Below are 16,196 nucleotides of genomic sequence, written 5' to 3' on the forward strand. Positions count from 1 at the left end.
TACTTTTCATCGGAACATCGAATACATTATATCGAAATTGACTTTTGCTGCTCACAAGCACTTGATGTAGGTGCACTAATTACGTAAATTTTCTTCTTTAGCTGAATTATTATGTAAAAGTGAAATTCATTTTAGTTTCTATCCTTTTTTTTCTTTTTTTTGGGGGGGTGGTCTATCTTCCCTCTTTCTACGTAGCATTATCTCATCAACATCGAAGGGATGATTGTCGAAATATATCCATAATTTTGTATAGATATTTTTCGTTGAACTTAATTTGAAATTACCTAAGTCCATTGTTATTCGCAAAATCTCTACTATACTTGACTCTAGTGTTTTTATGTGGTTTGCTTTGAAAATCATTGGTGAACCCAATTGGCAAACATATTACATATGGAAATGCTTTTCTTTATTAGGCTCTATTTGTTTCGCTGAATATAAATAATTTGAAAAATATTTTTCTAAAAATGACCGTTCGTACCGCTTGAGATAAATCGTCAATAAAAAATGTTTTTATTATTGGTAGCAATTTATGTCTAAACATTTTCTCGAACCATATTTATTTATTCATTTTTGCAAGCGATACAAGCGATCTTTTTTAGGAAAATAGATTTTAAATTATTAATTTTTCAAGAAACAAATGGAACATCGATCACTAAAAATGTTCCCTTAGATTTTTATTTCGGACAAACAGGACATAGTGCTTTCCGACAATGGAGATCTATAGTTGGCGTTATTTAGGATCAATGGATGTATGGCCATGGCTTTCCCAAACTGACCATTTCAAACTAAGCCTCATTGGTGGTTTCTTGTAAATCTTTTCTGGTGTCCTACCTTGACTAGTAAACCATTTCGTGTGAATGATCCGAGAGCATGTTGCAGTCTCTCTCCCTCTCTCTACGCGAGAAGCAGAAGAAGGAGCAGAGCTTTCAAGGAGATCACACAAGAAACTTGGGACCCCATTCTTATCCTTTTCGTGACATGCTTCCTTTCTTGTAAACATTGTAAATGTGACTTCTCCATTTACGCGCAGAAAATAGCGAATCAGTTGAAAAAAGAGAGCCATTTTTTCATCAAGATCTGGTGAAGCAGCCTATGAACTCTAAAGGGTAGTGTTACTAAGCTGATTAGAGAACCCGCAGAAAAATAACGAGAGAAAAGAAGGAAGAGAGAAGAAAAAGAGATTGTAAAATCCAAGAAAGGGGCTCTTGGTTTCTGTGTCTAACAGAAACCCTACACCCATCACGATATATTTATATTAAATATGAATTGTATATGACCATAATGCCCTTATATATGTAAAAAAGGAATAAAACCTAGAAAATAAAAAATAAATCTACTCTAACACTCCCCCTCAAGCTGGAGCATATAGGTCTCCCATGCCTAGCTTGGAACAACCAGCAACAAAGGCAGGACGAAACAACGCTTTAGTGAACATATCAGCAAACTGATCTCTAGAGGCAACGTAAGGAGTGGCAACCAACTTCTGCTTCACAGCATCACGAACAAAGTGACAGTCAACTTCTATATGCTTAGTTCGCTCTTGAAAAACAGGATTTCCAGCAATATAAATAGGCTCTGATTATCACACATCATATCAATAGGATGATTAATAGAAAATCCAAGTTCCTGGATAAGAGATTTCAACCACAACAATTCAGCCACGTTTGTGCCATAGCACGATATTCGACCTCGCACTAGATCGGCAATGGTAGTCTATTTTTTGCTTCTCCAAGTAACCAAATTACCACCAAGAAAGGTGCAATACCGGTCGTAGACCGCCGATCACACTTTGACCCAAATAATCAAGATCGAATAGCCAACTAAGGTGGAAGAACCATTCGGTTTATAAATCGAGTCCCTTACCAGAGAGCCTTTCGGATATCGAAGAATGCGACAAACAGCATCCCAATGAGCCTTCTTGGGTGATTCCATAAACTGACTCACCACACTAACAGCAAAAGAAATATCGGGACGTGTAACAGTAAGATAAATTAGTTTCCCAACTAGACGTCAATACCGATGTTTATCTTCAGTATCATCTCCATCATCAACTCCAAACTTTTGATTTGGATCCATAGGAGTATCAACTGGCTTGGAAGCTAGTGTACCAGTCTCAGATAAAAGATCAAGAACATACTTTATTGAGACAAATTAATACCTTTCCTACTTCGTAAAACTTCAATACCTAGAAAATACCTAAGAGCTCCCAAGTCTTTAATCCGAAATTCTTGTTGAAGAAAAGATTTAACCTCAGAAATTCCGGTCGCATCACTACCAGAGACAATTATATCATCCACATAAACAACAAGAATGACCACTCCCGACTCCTTCTTGCGAACAAAAACAGAATGATCAGAATAACATTGGTGAAAACCACACTTGAAAATCACTGAACTGAATTTCTCAAACCATGCTCTAGGAGATTGTTTCAACCCATAAATGGCTTTATGTAGCCGGCATACTTTTTGCGATCCTCCCCCTGGGCAACATACCCAGGAGGTTGCTCCATATATACTTCTTCGACAAATCACCATAAAGAAAAGCATTCTTGACATCCAATTGATATAATGGCCAATCAAAATTCACAGCAAGAGAAATAATAACACGAACAGAATTGAGACGTGCCACGGGGGAAAAAGTCTCAAAATAATCCACTCCATAAGTTTGAGTAAAACCTTTAGCAACGAGCCGAGCTTTGAGACGCTCAACTGAGCCATCCGGGTTATACTTGATAGTGTACACCCAACGACACTTCACCACATCTTTCCCAAGAGGAAGATCAACCAAGACCACGTTTGGCGGGACACCAAAGCTTCCATTTCTACATCCATAGCTCTCTTCCACTCGAGATGAGACAAGGCCTCAGTGGTAGAAGTAGGAATTGTGTGAGTATGTAATGATAGAGCAAAGTCATGTAATGGAGAAGGAAGATGTGAAAGAGACACATAACGCTCGATAGGGTAAGCAAAGAGGATTTTTGTGTACAAGAACGAGTACCTTTTGCGAAGGGCAATCGGAAGATCGTCCGGACCGGAGACAAGGAGGGAGATTGAACGGAGGGCACGGAAGAGCCGGAGACCGGTGGTGCGTAGATCGCTTTCGCCGCCGATATACCCGCAAGGGAGGAGGTACGGAAGGACTAACAGAATCTAAGGGAATAAGTTGTGGAATAGGAGGATCAGCTACAATATCAATTGAAAACTCTTTACCCTCAGTAGAATAGTATGGTGTGCCCTTGAAAAAGTAACGTCAAACTTGACATATTGAGCACAAGTCATAGGATCATAACACCGATATCCCTTTGAGTACGTGAATACCCGAGAAAACACATTTAGTAGCACGAGGGGATAGTTTATCGCACCAGTCGTAGATTATGGACAAAGCGAGACACACCCAAAGACACGCGGGTAAGAGGAAATAACGGCTTGTCGGGAAATACAATCGATTGGTATGTTGATTGAGGACAGTGGAAGGCATACGATTTATGAGGTAACAAGCAAGTAGGACAGCATCACTCCAAAATGATTTTGGGACATGCATATGTAACAAGAGTGAACGAGCAACTTCTAGAAGGTGACGGTTCTTTCTCTCGCCACACCATTCTTTGAGGGGTATAAGTACAACTTGTTTGATGTATAATGCCAAGACTAGAACAAAACAAAGAAATTGATTTTTGTGAGTATTCTAGAGCATTATCTGTTCGCAAAAATTTAAGGGATGTATTAAACTGATTAGTAACTTCACGATGAAATAATTGAAAAACATGTAAAAATTCAGAACGATCATGAAGCATATAGAGCCATGTTAGACGAGAATAATCATCCACAAAAGTAACAAAGTACTTAAAACCATTTCTATTAGCAACACGGGAAGGTCCCGGATGTCCGAATGAACAAGTTCTAATAAAGTAGATGCACGAGAATCACTACGACTAGGAAAAGAACTACGATGATGTTTCCCAAGTTCACAAGCCTCACACTCAAGAGTAGAAATTGATTTACACTCGGGAATTATTTGTCAGTAACTTAAATAAAGATAAATGCCCTAAACAGAATGCCATAATAGGGGGTAATAGGACTAGCGGCTAGACCATTAGCGTCGGAAATGGAGACACCATCCGGATAATAGAGTCCATCATGTTCATGCCCTCCACCAATCTTCTTCTTTGTCTCGAAGGTCCTGAAAAATGCAATAGGAGGGGTAAATGTAACAGAACAACTAAGATTTTAGTTAACTCGACTAACGGATAACAAATTCAAAGGAAGTTGGGGAACATGTAAAACGGAGGACAAGGATAAGGAGGGTGTAAGTGAAAAACCCGATCCAACCACTTGAGTAGAGGAACCATTAGCTAGAATAACTTCGGTGAAGGACTAGAGTTATGGTGGGAAGAAAATAATTCTTGCTTACCGGTCATATGACTAGAAGCTCCCGAGTCAATGACCCAAGAGGTGCCAGGAGACAAAGTAGAGAAAAGGCCATGTTACCTGTATGTGCAAGAGTGGCGTAGATGAGAAATTGGAAGCCTCCAGTTGTTGGACACGCTTGGTGAGTTGTGCGACCGTATCATCCCGAGACGCGGACTCGGAAGAACTACCCCACTTGGGATAGATGGATTCGTGTCGCCGTAAGACACATTTCCAACACTCCCTTTGACCATAAGCAAAGCATTTGCAGTAACTCAATCGCCGAGCCCACTCAGCTTGCCATGCTTGGCCCAACATGTGTCAACAATATGACCGGATTTGCCGCAAGATATACACCGACGGCTATCTCGATCGAATTTTGTCCACTACGTCCACCACCACGACCGCGACCTCCCTAAACCACGACCTCTATTAGAAAATCCACCACGACCACGAACACCACTACTAGCCACAAATGCTGAATTATCTTTAGATGATGTAGAAGACGGAGGGACAATGCGCTGAATCCGACAAAATGCTTCATTCATAGAAGGAACTCTCTCTCCAAAGAAGAAGCGACTCTTCATAGGCGTAAGTCAAGCATTCAAGCCGATAAAAACTTGGCCACACGAAATTCAGCTCGTTGTGTCTTTAGTGTCTCAAGATTAGTAGTGATGGGTGATAAAGATTAAGTTCTTCCCACATGCCTTTCAAAGCACTATAATACTCTCCAAGAGACTTGTCCCCTGTTTAAAATTAAAGATCTTCTCATAGAGCTCATAGACTCTAGACATGTTTTTGTCTTGTGAGTAACTCTCCATAAGATCATCCCACACTCCTTGGCAGTTGTGTGGAACATGACATTAGCAAGAATGGATGGTTCCATGCTATTCCATAACCACACCAAAAGTGTATCATTCTCTCTCATCCAGTCACTATAGTCTTTAGAGTTTTCAGCGGGGGTTACGTAGTAAGATAATTAAGTTTCCCTTTGGCATTAATATAAACCTTCACACTTGAGCCCATAGCAAGTAATTGGAGGATCCATTCAATTTAATGGTGGTAATCCGAACATTGACACTTGTCAGTAGAAGACTTAGTGCCATTCATGGTGAAAATCTCAATATAAATATATCTACCACCGATCAAAAAGGCCGAAACTTCAGTGCAAGAAATAAAACAGCAATACCAACATATAATCGATGCGATTGGCTCCATCAATCAAACAAAGGGATCCTGAAATTTTATAAATATAGGCTGCATAATCAACGAAATACCCCGATCCTTGAATCGCGATCGAGGAAGTGTTGTAATCCATTGTCACAAACAAAACCCGATAAATCGATTTCTCCGATCTTATATGTATCGGGACTTGAAGAGAAAATAGGTAAAAATTGTAGCTTTAGGTGGCTACGCACAGAGAAGGAATAGGGTTATTAGGGGACTCTCAAACCAGCAATAGGACCAGGGAATCAGGTAGTCAAACCGTGCTCGATACCATGTTACTAAGCTGATTAGAGAACCCGAGAAAAATAACGAGAGAAAGAAGGAAGAGAGAAGAAAAAGAGAGGAGAAGAAGAGAGAAAGAAAGAGATTGTAAAATCCAAGAAAGGGCTCTTGGTTTCTGCAATGTAAATGTAAACCCTACACCCATCACGATATATTTATATTAAATATGAATTGTATATGACCATAATGCCCTTATATATGTAAAAAAGGAATAAAACCTAGAAAATAAAAAATAATTCTACTCTAACAGGTAGAATCATCCTGTCCTACGTGACTTGAATGTCGTGAATTAGTTTATTAAACATCACTATTTTGGTAGTTGAGTTTAAGTATTAGAACAGCAATCGAACTGAGTTGCATCATCAGTAAGGCAAGAACTCTCCAAATGCCAGTCATTTCATTCAGGCCAAAACTACAACCCCAGAATATCATTGATGAACAAACTAATGAATACTCAGAGCTTAGTCTATGCTGATCCTCGCAACAAAACTGTCTCTTTTGTTTGCAGAATTCACAGCAACATAAGACCAAAATTGTTACAAAATTTGATATTCATGTGAAGGCTCCCCTTGATTTTGATGTGGATTCTGCAGCCAAAATATGCACAATCAGTAACAGAAAAGTCACTTGCATTGAAGAAGTGTCAGAACCACAGAAAAATCTGTATATATTCACCTGCAATTGACTACAGATCTCGACAACTTCAGCTAGAGGAGCCCAATCACCGAAGTTCCTCTCAATGAACTGATAAGCAATCCCACTCTTGCCACTCCCAACTATAAAGAGCCCGCCTTTTATCTCGCCTTCTCCTTTGAAATTCTGCTTGGCCCCTATTGCTTTTGCGCGCTTGTAATTAGCTATCGCTATCGGGTTGAGAAGGAACCCCGACATGAACTTGTCCTTGAGCAGCTTCCCGCCGCCAAGCGCTTTGAAAAACTCCATCCCGCGATCGTAGAGCACGACGCCGCCCCAGTACCGGGGCCAGAAATCTTTAACCTGTTGTATTGAAATTTTATTTACCAGCGAGAATATAAAATAAGAGGATGGGGAGAAAAAGGAGAATGAGAGAGTGATCAGTGAGTTACCTCTGATTCGATGTGTTCATGAAGAACTGCAAATAGTTGGACCCCGAGAGCGTCAAAGATGGGCTTTTTCGAATAGAGTTGGTAGGCTTCGGCTCTGCACATGATGCACCTGTTTTGCCATTCATAGAATGTGAAGCAGAAAGCAGTATCAGAGCATATATGTCTTACAATTCAGGATAACGATGATGCAATCGCAAATATTGTGCAGCAACCCTTCTGGAAGAAACCAGACAAAATTTTTCTTATACAATGTCTGATGTATTTTTCGCTTCATTCTTTCACCATTCTGAAGTTTAATTCTGTCCAATTACGTGATTGTATAAATTTGTAATCGTCACAACTAAATCTGGTAGCAATCTGGATGGAATGTTTACTTGGAAAACAAAAACCATAATATAAAGCAACCTTGAAGGAGGAAAAAAAAAGTTGGACTTTTCGAATTGAGGGTCTCTTGTCTATCTAACCCAACCAAGATCCGGATGTTTTGCTATGATTTTACGAGACAAAAAACTCACCCTGGCCGTCTTATGCAGAGGAAGACAGCTGGCTTGTCTCGCCAGAGCTCCGAGGCCTTCATCGGAGGCGTTCTAGTCTTCACCAGGCGCTCCATTGCGATCTTATGCTCTGGTGTTAATTTCTGGACCGATATGTTCTCAACAGCAGAGTACGGAGCAATCTGATTGGTTACAGGAGGAGCACTGACGCAGCCACAGGCTCGAGGCCCGGCAGGCCCTGCCGCAATGATCCCTTTAAAGACGTGCCCGTCCTTGATCCTAAGATCTGACAGTGACTTCTCCAGAGACTTATCATTGGTACCAGTACTACTTTTCATGGACAATCTTGTCAGGCTCATCTTCCTAAAGTTTGCTGACGAAAGACTTTGGTACAAGCTATTGGTCCTGGAAGGCACATTAGCATGCGATCCTCCTTGTGCCGAAACCACATAGGATTTAGGCAGAGGGTCTGCACAGGGGCTTGTCCTGTCCATAAACCGGGCCATGTGGCCTCTCTTCATCCCAAACTGCGAAGAAAGATCGCCGGTGCTCAGGTTCAAAAGCTCAGGCAGGGATCTTCCAGAGGCCTCAAGCCGGTCTCCATACTGCAACAACGCACGGTCGTGCAAGTAGGATCTGATCTCCAGCGAATCCTAAGAAATAAGTAAAGAGGCTTTTTCATCGCTCAGTTTTGTGTGGCAATTACACTCCATAGAAATGGAGATGATACATATAGTACCACTACACAGAGACCAGTAAACTTCACAACTTTTATATGACAAACATACGATTAATCTCTTTGCACTGAAAATTCATCTAGATTGGTTAAGGTATCTTGTGATCCTAGGAATCATAAGACTAGAGCTTCTTGATCAGACATCTGAAAAGCCACAACCAACCTTTTGCTGTTGTGTCATGGAAACTGCATCCATGTCCTCTGAGTTCATGAGCTTCAAGGTCGGCACATCATCCCACCCTTCTTCAACCAACTTCGGTAGCAGCTCTTTTAGAGCTCCATTTCCAACAAAATCCTCCATGGAGAAAGAAGCCATTGTTTTCTGCTATTTCTGTCCGAAGTCAGACTTCTGATTTAAATGATCTTTGTGCTGTTGTCTATGAGCTTTGCTCGAATCGAAGCTTGTGCATTGTGTTGCTGGGACGGACTTTGCGTGGCAGATGGAAACTTTAAGGTTAATATATAATTGTGATTGATATCCAGCCGCCCACAACTGAGTCAATGACCTACCTATTTGGTCATATTCTCTCTCCTCACTCAACCTAAAATTCAATAAAAAATGGGCGGGGTTTTGTCTCATATATCAATGAAGTTCTTCTCACAGGAACCTTGATCTTCATTGTCAGAATTTTTACTGTCATTGGTTAGATTAAGCACCCTTTCAACCTACCCTGTGCAGTTTGAAAAAATGTACAAGTTGTTGCTTGTTTATGAGAGAGAGAAGGTCAACGAAAAAGAATTCGATGAACCGGTCCATTTGATATTTTCCTTAGATGCAGAAAAAGTAAAGGGCTGTAATTACTTTATGCTTAAACATGACGGAATATCTTTGATTAGCGAAAACACAGAAACACCAAAAGAACAACATAGTTTGAACCTTTCATTTAGAATTGGTCAAGAGTCACCAATCTATATTGATTTTTTTTAAGAAAAATGTACAGGCCTCCGACTGTACAGAAGATTGCATAAAATGAGAGGCATTCAAAGCAAGTTGATAAGGGGTTAAAACATTTTCGTTCCTAGGAAATGCTTGTTTATCAGGATAGGTGGTTCTGTTTGGCCACCAAAGCTTACTTATAATGATATTAAAACCATTATACAAGTTCAGGTGGTGACGTAGGATCCAAACTTCTCTGGGTTCAATAGGAAACTGTCAAATTTACAGTGTCTATCCCGATCAGTCTTCTCCAAACATCTTTACAAATCTATGCAAATATTTATCCAGGTTGAAATTACTCGTAGCACAAGGGGAAAAGGTCGCTTCCACGCCCGCTAGTTACAAATTTTCAAGGCCGTGAAGCTCGATTTGAGTACATAACCATCTTATCATAAACTATGTATTACACAGTACAAAGGGAAGTAGTGCAATATGGCATCTTATTCAAATGCCTCAAGATCCTCTCCGCCATCTGCTTGGTAGTAACATCTCCGTGATGGAAGGCACTGACCAATGTCGAGGGCAACAACCTATCTTGAGAGATGTACGAAGCTGAAGTATCGCCTCCTTTGCTCAAGAACTTCTCGAGGACCCAAAATGACTTCTGCCTCAGTCCTTCGTGCCTATGATCCTTGACCACATTCAGCACATGTTGTATGGTGTTGGCACTACTTAACATGTCCACACTCTTGTCGACATCGACTTTGTCGTCTAACAAGGTACACAGAGCAGACAGCGCAGCTTCGACCACCTCAACGTTTTCATGGTCCAAGCATGTTAAGAGCCTCTCCACTGCATTTGCCTCGATGAGGCAGAATGTACTCTGCGAAGAACAAGCCCCTCGGTGAACTGGACATATTGACAACTTCTTCCTCATTGAGAAATTAAAGGAGAGAGACTTTGGCAAGTGAAATAGCTTCCTTATTTTGGTTTTCTTGATTTCAGGTGTTTTTGATAGATGCGCAGATTCTGCCGACAGATTCTCTAATCCGATAGCCGATAACCTCTGCACTTCGTCACTTGATGTTCTCATGAGAAGGTCTGCGAATACAGAGGTGAAGTTGTAGTTTCTTGCAAGAGACAATAGCTGAGGTTCATATAATGTTGTGGTGAACCTAACTAGAATGCCCACTAGGCCTTCTAAGTATGCTATCGCGTACCTACTTGTCCTTGTTCCGCTTACTTGCATTCTATTAATTCTTTGTAGAACATCGGGGATCAAGTCCTTGTGCAAAAGGGCTAGATTGAGTGTCACGTTCTTGTGGGGTAGCTTGGCAAGAAATTTTGCTGAAATTGATTGCTTCTCTGTCACATGATTCAGTTCATTCGAGCTCCGGATCAGATTCTCGGGCAAACCTCTAGTTTTGCACAGTCTTTCTGCAAGTGTATGGCCCATATATGATGATAGTATTATGAGAAGCTTGATTGCAACGACCACGAGTTCTTCATGTGGGTTATTGATGAGTTCAATCAGAACATAGCTCGCTTCAGTCTCTTTGACGACAGAAACAATTGTCGCTGTTGATTTTGGAGACTTGGTCAGACACAAGAGAATCTTCACAAGGTTGATGTTGAGCTCATCCGGCGTAGAGTTCTTCATCATGCAGATAATGTTATAGATAATGTAATCCGAAGCCATCGTGTGTCCATGCGCGTTCACCTGGAGTTTCTCCAAATCGAGCCCCGAGTCAATTATGTTGGTGATTATTGAGGCCGCTTCCACCCTTGAGTTCATCATTTCATCAGTAATTTGGCGACTGAACATTTCTTCGATCATGATCTGCAAAATTCCTGCCTCCACAAGCGCTTTGCTATTTGGATGGTAAGAAGAGATCCTAGCTAGAGCCTTAAAAGCTGCCCTCCTGATCAATCCATGTCCGCTCTGCACCATTGAGACGAGTGACGGAGCTGCTCTTTCCGCCACATAGTTTTGGCTGTCATAGCCTAGAAAAATTTCCTCGAGATAGCTTGCCATTTCCAGTTTCATTTCTTCACTGCCTACATTTCCAAAGACAATGAGATGAAACTTTTGAAGTTTAGCAGTGGATAAGAATCTGCATGACTTACCATACCAATTTGTCAAAACCTTTAAATATTAGGTACAAGTGAGTGGTTTGTTAAAAGTTCCTATAGTGTGGTTCTGAGTGATGTACCTTGGATTAGATGTTCCAGAAGCGGTTCCACGTAACCGTTTTCGGCCATGTTCTTTATATTACTCGGATGGCTCTCCAGATTCCTTAAGATTTCGCTGGCTTTCTCAGAAGCGAAAGCATCGAGCGAGTTGTACTTGTTCGTGATCAGGATCAAAATGGCACCAGTAACAGACCCGATGCTCTCGCATAGGGACTGAGATTTGGAAAGCTCCAGCAGAAATTGCAACGTCGATTGTCTCGTGGGTTGGTGACTGCTGGAAAGCAACTTGATGAGGGCCTCCGTATCTACTACTCTGGCGATCATTTCCTGTGTTTATAACACCGATAATGACTATTCACCCAGAAATGTCATAGGCCATAGCCTCTTGGAAAGGAGTCAACAATGCAACGAGAACATTATAACACAAACTTTAGAATTGGAAAGAGTAGTTAGTGCTTATGATGCGCCAGAAAAACGATAACTTGAAATAATCGTCTTTCACCCACACCTACACTCCACGAATAACGTATGGTAGTTGCTCTATGTTCATTGCTCTTGAAAAGACATTAGATGTTTTTATTTTCCTGTCTAGACTAGTTCCTCCTTCCATACCTTTTCCTATTAGAACATAGTTCGTCAAGTTTAAGTAAATAAATGCCGTGTATCACTTCATCATCACTTAATATATAATCTGGTTAAGAAAAGGTCAAACCTTGTTATCTTCATCTTCCTCTGCCAATTGTCTCAGTATGTCCAACGCCATACATCTCGCATTTCTATCCTTGTACTCCACGAACTTGACCAGCAACGGGATCATTCCAATATTGCGAACTTGAATCCTGTTATAACTTCTCTGTCGGCAGATGCTTTGGACATCTTTTAAAGCTTCGATAACCATTGCTGGTGAACTGGCCAAAGAAAGCCCAGCGCGTGCCACTTTGATTCTCGCCGCTTCATTCCTCTCCTTCCACTCTTCTATTGTGGTCTTCAAGGCCATATTAGTGCTTAGAACTCGAGAAACCAGCTTTTTTCCCGTCACCGGACAACCTATTTGTTCCGAGCTTTCGTGCTTCTTAAGCCACTCGTCAATTGCTTCTCTTTCGTAGGTCACTCCGCTTTCTATGGTTACTGGGTCTTCCATGATCTTCTTTGTCAGTGGACAGAAGAAGGTCCCATACATTGGCTCGATAATCTCAGCAAGTTGGCTCGATGTTATCGATGCCCTACTCGCACTCCTCTGCTTCATGTGGCTGCCGCTCGTGCTCGTGCTCGTGCTATGAAGGAACTCGACAAATTGCGACACGCTCGAGAACCGCGAATTATCCACAAAAGCTGCGGTGTCAATAGAATATAAATCTGTTTCGGACTGTACTTGTTCGCTCTGCTTTTCCATATTTACAACCTCTATAGGATGTTGTACTTCCGATTGATCGCCTACTTCAAATTGAGCTTTCTTCATTTCCTGCGACAGCGACTTCACTGCCAGTGCCGCAAAATCTTGATCCCCATATGTCGAAGCAGGTATCATGCTCAAGTCTTCCCCAATATGATTTATAACGCTCTCTAACTGAACTATGACGCTTCTCATCTCATGATCTTGGATCGGATTTGTGTCCCTTTGGCACCTGCCAACCAAATCCTTGGCGAAATCGATCTTCTTCGAAATGGATTGTACAATCTCTAGCGCGTTCAGCGGAGTCTGTTGACTCGCCTGCAACTCCATGATGGCAAAAGCAGCTCGGTATATGTAGCACGCAATCGCAGTGAAGCTCTCTCGTTCAATCTTGATGCATAGTAAAGACTCCGTGACCTCGGAAGTAGATTGAAGTAAGGACTCCGAAAGATCTGACACTAGAGAATCATCTGTTTTCAACTGCAAGAGGAATAGAATAGTTTCAATTGTTTCCAAGATCAGAAAAACACTGATGATATATGCTAACATTATCATGCTAAAGTCTACTTCTACAGCATAAAAACAGAAGTCTTGCCGACTTCACTATTCTCAGCAACTAAACAAGAACTAAACCTTCAGCTACTGCCATGTACGAAATTGAACTTTTTACCTTTAGGTGGCTCAAACAATTCCCAGAAAAAAAAGGACTTTGCACTAATTCTCCTTTTACACAGAAACCAAGCACCAGAACAACTTTACCAAACTATCTGTATTACATATCTCGACGATAATAGCATACAAAGGACGAAAGCGGATATGTAACGAGGGATAGTTCTCGTACCGACATCAAATCAGTCTTGCTCTTTTTGATGGCTTCCTAGTGTTATATCCAACCTTGGAGACGAAGGTCTGCAACTTCACCTCGAAAGTCAAAAGTTGAAGTCTGCACGATGAAGGAGGTTGCTTCTGATAGAATGGTTAGTGATGTAAGTGAAGATCCAATTGCAAAGAGCTTATGGTTTTAGTATTCCCCATTGGTTGTTGTTTAACTGCTGCTGACTAAACTTGGAACAGGTCATACAATTCTTGATCAATCATGTAAGGTAAACATAATTTAACACTTTCAGTAAACCTCATCTGCAATTTTTTAATGATATACGATCGTTGTCCCAAGACATACAGGGAAATGACAATGGAAATTCATGTTCGAGAATTGGTGTGCCATTTACCTAATTTTCATTTCTTTCGAGAGAACTTTCCCGAGAGAAGTTGCGTGTTTCCAGAGATAACAAAACCCTTTCCTAGTGTCTATAATTCATGATCCGCGACTTATTTAGTTCGATGCCGCTATCATGTTCGACATCATACAACCGATCGAATATGCACGATGATGCTAACTGAAAACTTCTTGGAGCTATTATAATTGAATATCAATAGAAAAGTTCATAATCAGGAGGCGGTCTAGACACCGATAGACCTCCTCTGGTTTTTCTATGACACCCCAACGGACACTGATGACTTGGTAAGAGAAAATTGACTACTGGGTTGACTTGGATCGGGTATTATCTACGTCGCAGACAATGCAAATGACGAACATGATCTCAGAATTGTGTGGCAACCCAAATTGCAAGAGGTGGCGTCGAAAACGGGGAATTAAAACTTTTATCAAGACAAGACTTACATTTCTGACTTTTTCTTCCTACGAAAAATCGAACACGATAGACTAGTCCAACGGTTGGTTGGTATTATCAGGTGTTGTCGTGAACTGGAGGTAGACGGTCCAGACGTAGATCTGTATGCGTGCCTTAGCATTAAACAGGATAGTAGGTAGGAAATAAATCAACAGAAGATAAAGGGCAAAACGACATTACAAGTGTCATAAGTTATGTACGGAAGACACTTTTGTGCCATAACTTTTTTCGGAATACTTTGGTGCAAAGTCGGAAGAAAAGAGATCACTTAAGTGTCTAATTTGGCCGGAAATCCGACGTGGCATTTTTTATTAATTTTTACGCCGACGTGGCTCGCGGAGGATGAGTCGAGCTGTTCAGCGTGTACGATCAGTATTTTTTATTTTAAATAATTTTTTTCCTTTTTTTTTCCTCTTCTTTCCTTTTTCCTTTCTTTTCTTTTTTTTCTTTTCTCCCCTCGCCGGCCGGTTGCCAGTGGCCGGCCCGGCCACCGGCGAAGCCCGGGAAGGGCTGGGCGAGGGCGGCCTTGCCCATGGCCGGCGAGGGGCGGCCTCGCCAGATCTGGGCGAGGCGACCCTCGCCGGCGACAGGCGAGGCCGCCCTCGCCGGCCATGGGCGAGGGGCGGCCTCGCCGGATCTAGGCGAGGCGACCCTCGCCGGCGACTAGTGGAGGGGCGGCCTCGCGGCCATGGGCAGGGGCGGCCTCGCCGGATCTAGGCGAGGCGACCCAAGCGATCGACAGCGAGGCGACCCTCGCCGGCTGGCGAGGCCGCCCCTCGCGGCCATGAGCGAGGGCGCGGCCGTCGAGGCGAGGCTACCTCGCCTCGGCCAGGCCGCCCCTCGCCGGCCATGGGCGAGGGGCGGCCTCGCTGATCCGGGCGAGGCGACCCTCGCCGCGGGCCGGCGAGGCCGCCCTCACCCATGGCCGGCGAGGGTCGCTCACCTGATTTGGCGAGGCCGCCCATTGCCATGGCCAACGAGGCGGCCTCGCCTCGTCATCGGCGAGGGTCGCCTAGCCTAAATCCGCGAGGCCGCCCTCGCCCATGGCCGGCGAGGCCGCTCGCTCGCCGCGTAGAAGGGTCGCTCGCCTGCATCGCGAGGCCGCCACTCGCCCATGGCCGGCGAGGGGCGGCCTCGCCGGCGAGGGTCACCTCGCCCAAATCTGGCAAGGCCGCCCCTCGCCGACCATGAGCAAGGCCGCCCTCGCCTAGCCCTTCCCGGGCTTCACCGGTGGTCGGCTGGTAACCGGCCAGCGAGGGGAGAAAAGAAAAAAAAAGAAAAGAAAGGAAGAAGGAAAGAAGAGGAAAAAAATTATTTAAAATAAAAAAATGCTGACTGTACACGCTTGAAAAAAATTATTTAAAATAAAAAATGCTGACTGTACACGCTGACTCATCCTCCGGCGAGCCACGTAGGCGTAAAAAATTAATAAAAAATGCCACATCGTATTTCCGGCCAAATTGGCACTTACGTGATCTCTTTTCCTCTAACTTGGCACCAAAGTGTTCCGAAAAAAAGTTATGGCACCAAAGTGTCCTCCATACACAACTTATGGCATTTGTAGTGTCCTTTTGCCGAAGATAAAGTATGAAAAGTAGGAGTGGAACTTGAAAACGTCCACGACGCAATCCTGCCAAGCAATCTTATTGTCAGCCGATCGATCTTTCTCGTCCGTCTCGAAAGAAAACCTATCAGTTCGAGAGAGCAGACACGACCTTAGGGAGCAACCCCTCGCTTTCTATCGATAAGAGCGTGCAAAAGAATCGAAAATCATCCAAACTGGACCAAATCAGACCAAAATCAGCCGAATCT

At 42.7% G+C, this 16,196-nt stretch overlaps 2 protein-coding genes across 2 annotated transcripts; both read right to left on the minus strand.

Annotated features, from left to right (window-relative positions):
• Positions 1-6,293: 6,293 nt before the first annotated feature.
• LOC115677952 (uncharacterized) lies at positions 6,294-8,652 on the minus strand. The gene is made up of 5 exons (XM_030601235.2): positions 8,394-8,652; positions 7,516-8,147; positions 7,001-7,109; positions 6,591-6,911; positions 6,294-6,502 (listed from the first exon to the last, which is right to left on the minus strand). Exons 1-5 carry the CDS (start codon positions 8,544-8,546, stop codon positions 6,452-6,454), a joined length of 1,266 nt encoding a protein of 421 aa, XP_030457095.2. The 5' UTR covers positions 8,547-8,652; the 3' UTR covers positions 6,294-6,451.
• Positions 8,653-9,477: 825 nt separating this feature from the next.
• Positions 9,478-13,669, minus strand: LOC115675303 (putative U-box domain-containing protein 42). Its single transcript, XM_030598296.2, has 4 exons — positions 13,535-13,669; positions 12,013-13,173; positions 11,321-11,627; positions 9,478-11,165 (listed from the first exon to the last, which is right to left on the minus strand). Exons 1-4 carry the CDS (start codon positions 13,538-13,540, stop codon positions 9,571-9,573), a joined length of 3,069 nt encoding a protein of 1,022 aa, XP_030454156.2. The 5' UTR covers positions 13,541-13,669; the 3' UTR covers positions 9,478-9,570.
• Positions 13,670-16,196: the final 2,527 nt, after the last annotated feature.

This window comes from Syzygium oleosum, unplaced genomic scaffold, assembly GCF_021117445.2.
Source record: "Syzygium oleosum isolate NSW1041296 unplaced genomic scaffold, Sole_v2.1 Sole_v2.02, whole genome shotgun sequence".
Classification (NCBI taxonomy): domain Eukaryota; kingdom Viridiplantae; phylum Streptophyta; class Magnoliopsida; order Myrtales; family Myrtaceae; genus Syzygium; species Syzygium oleosum.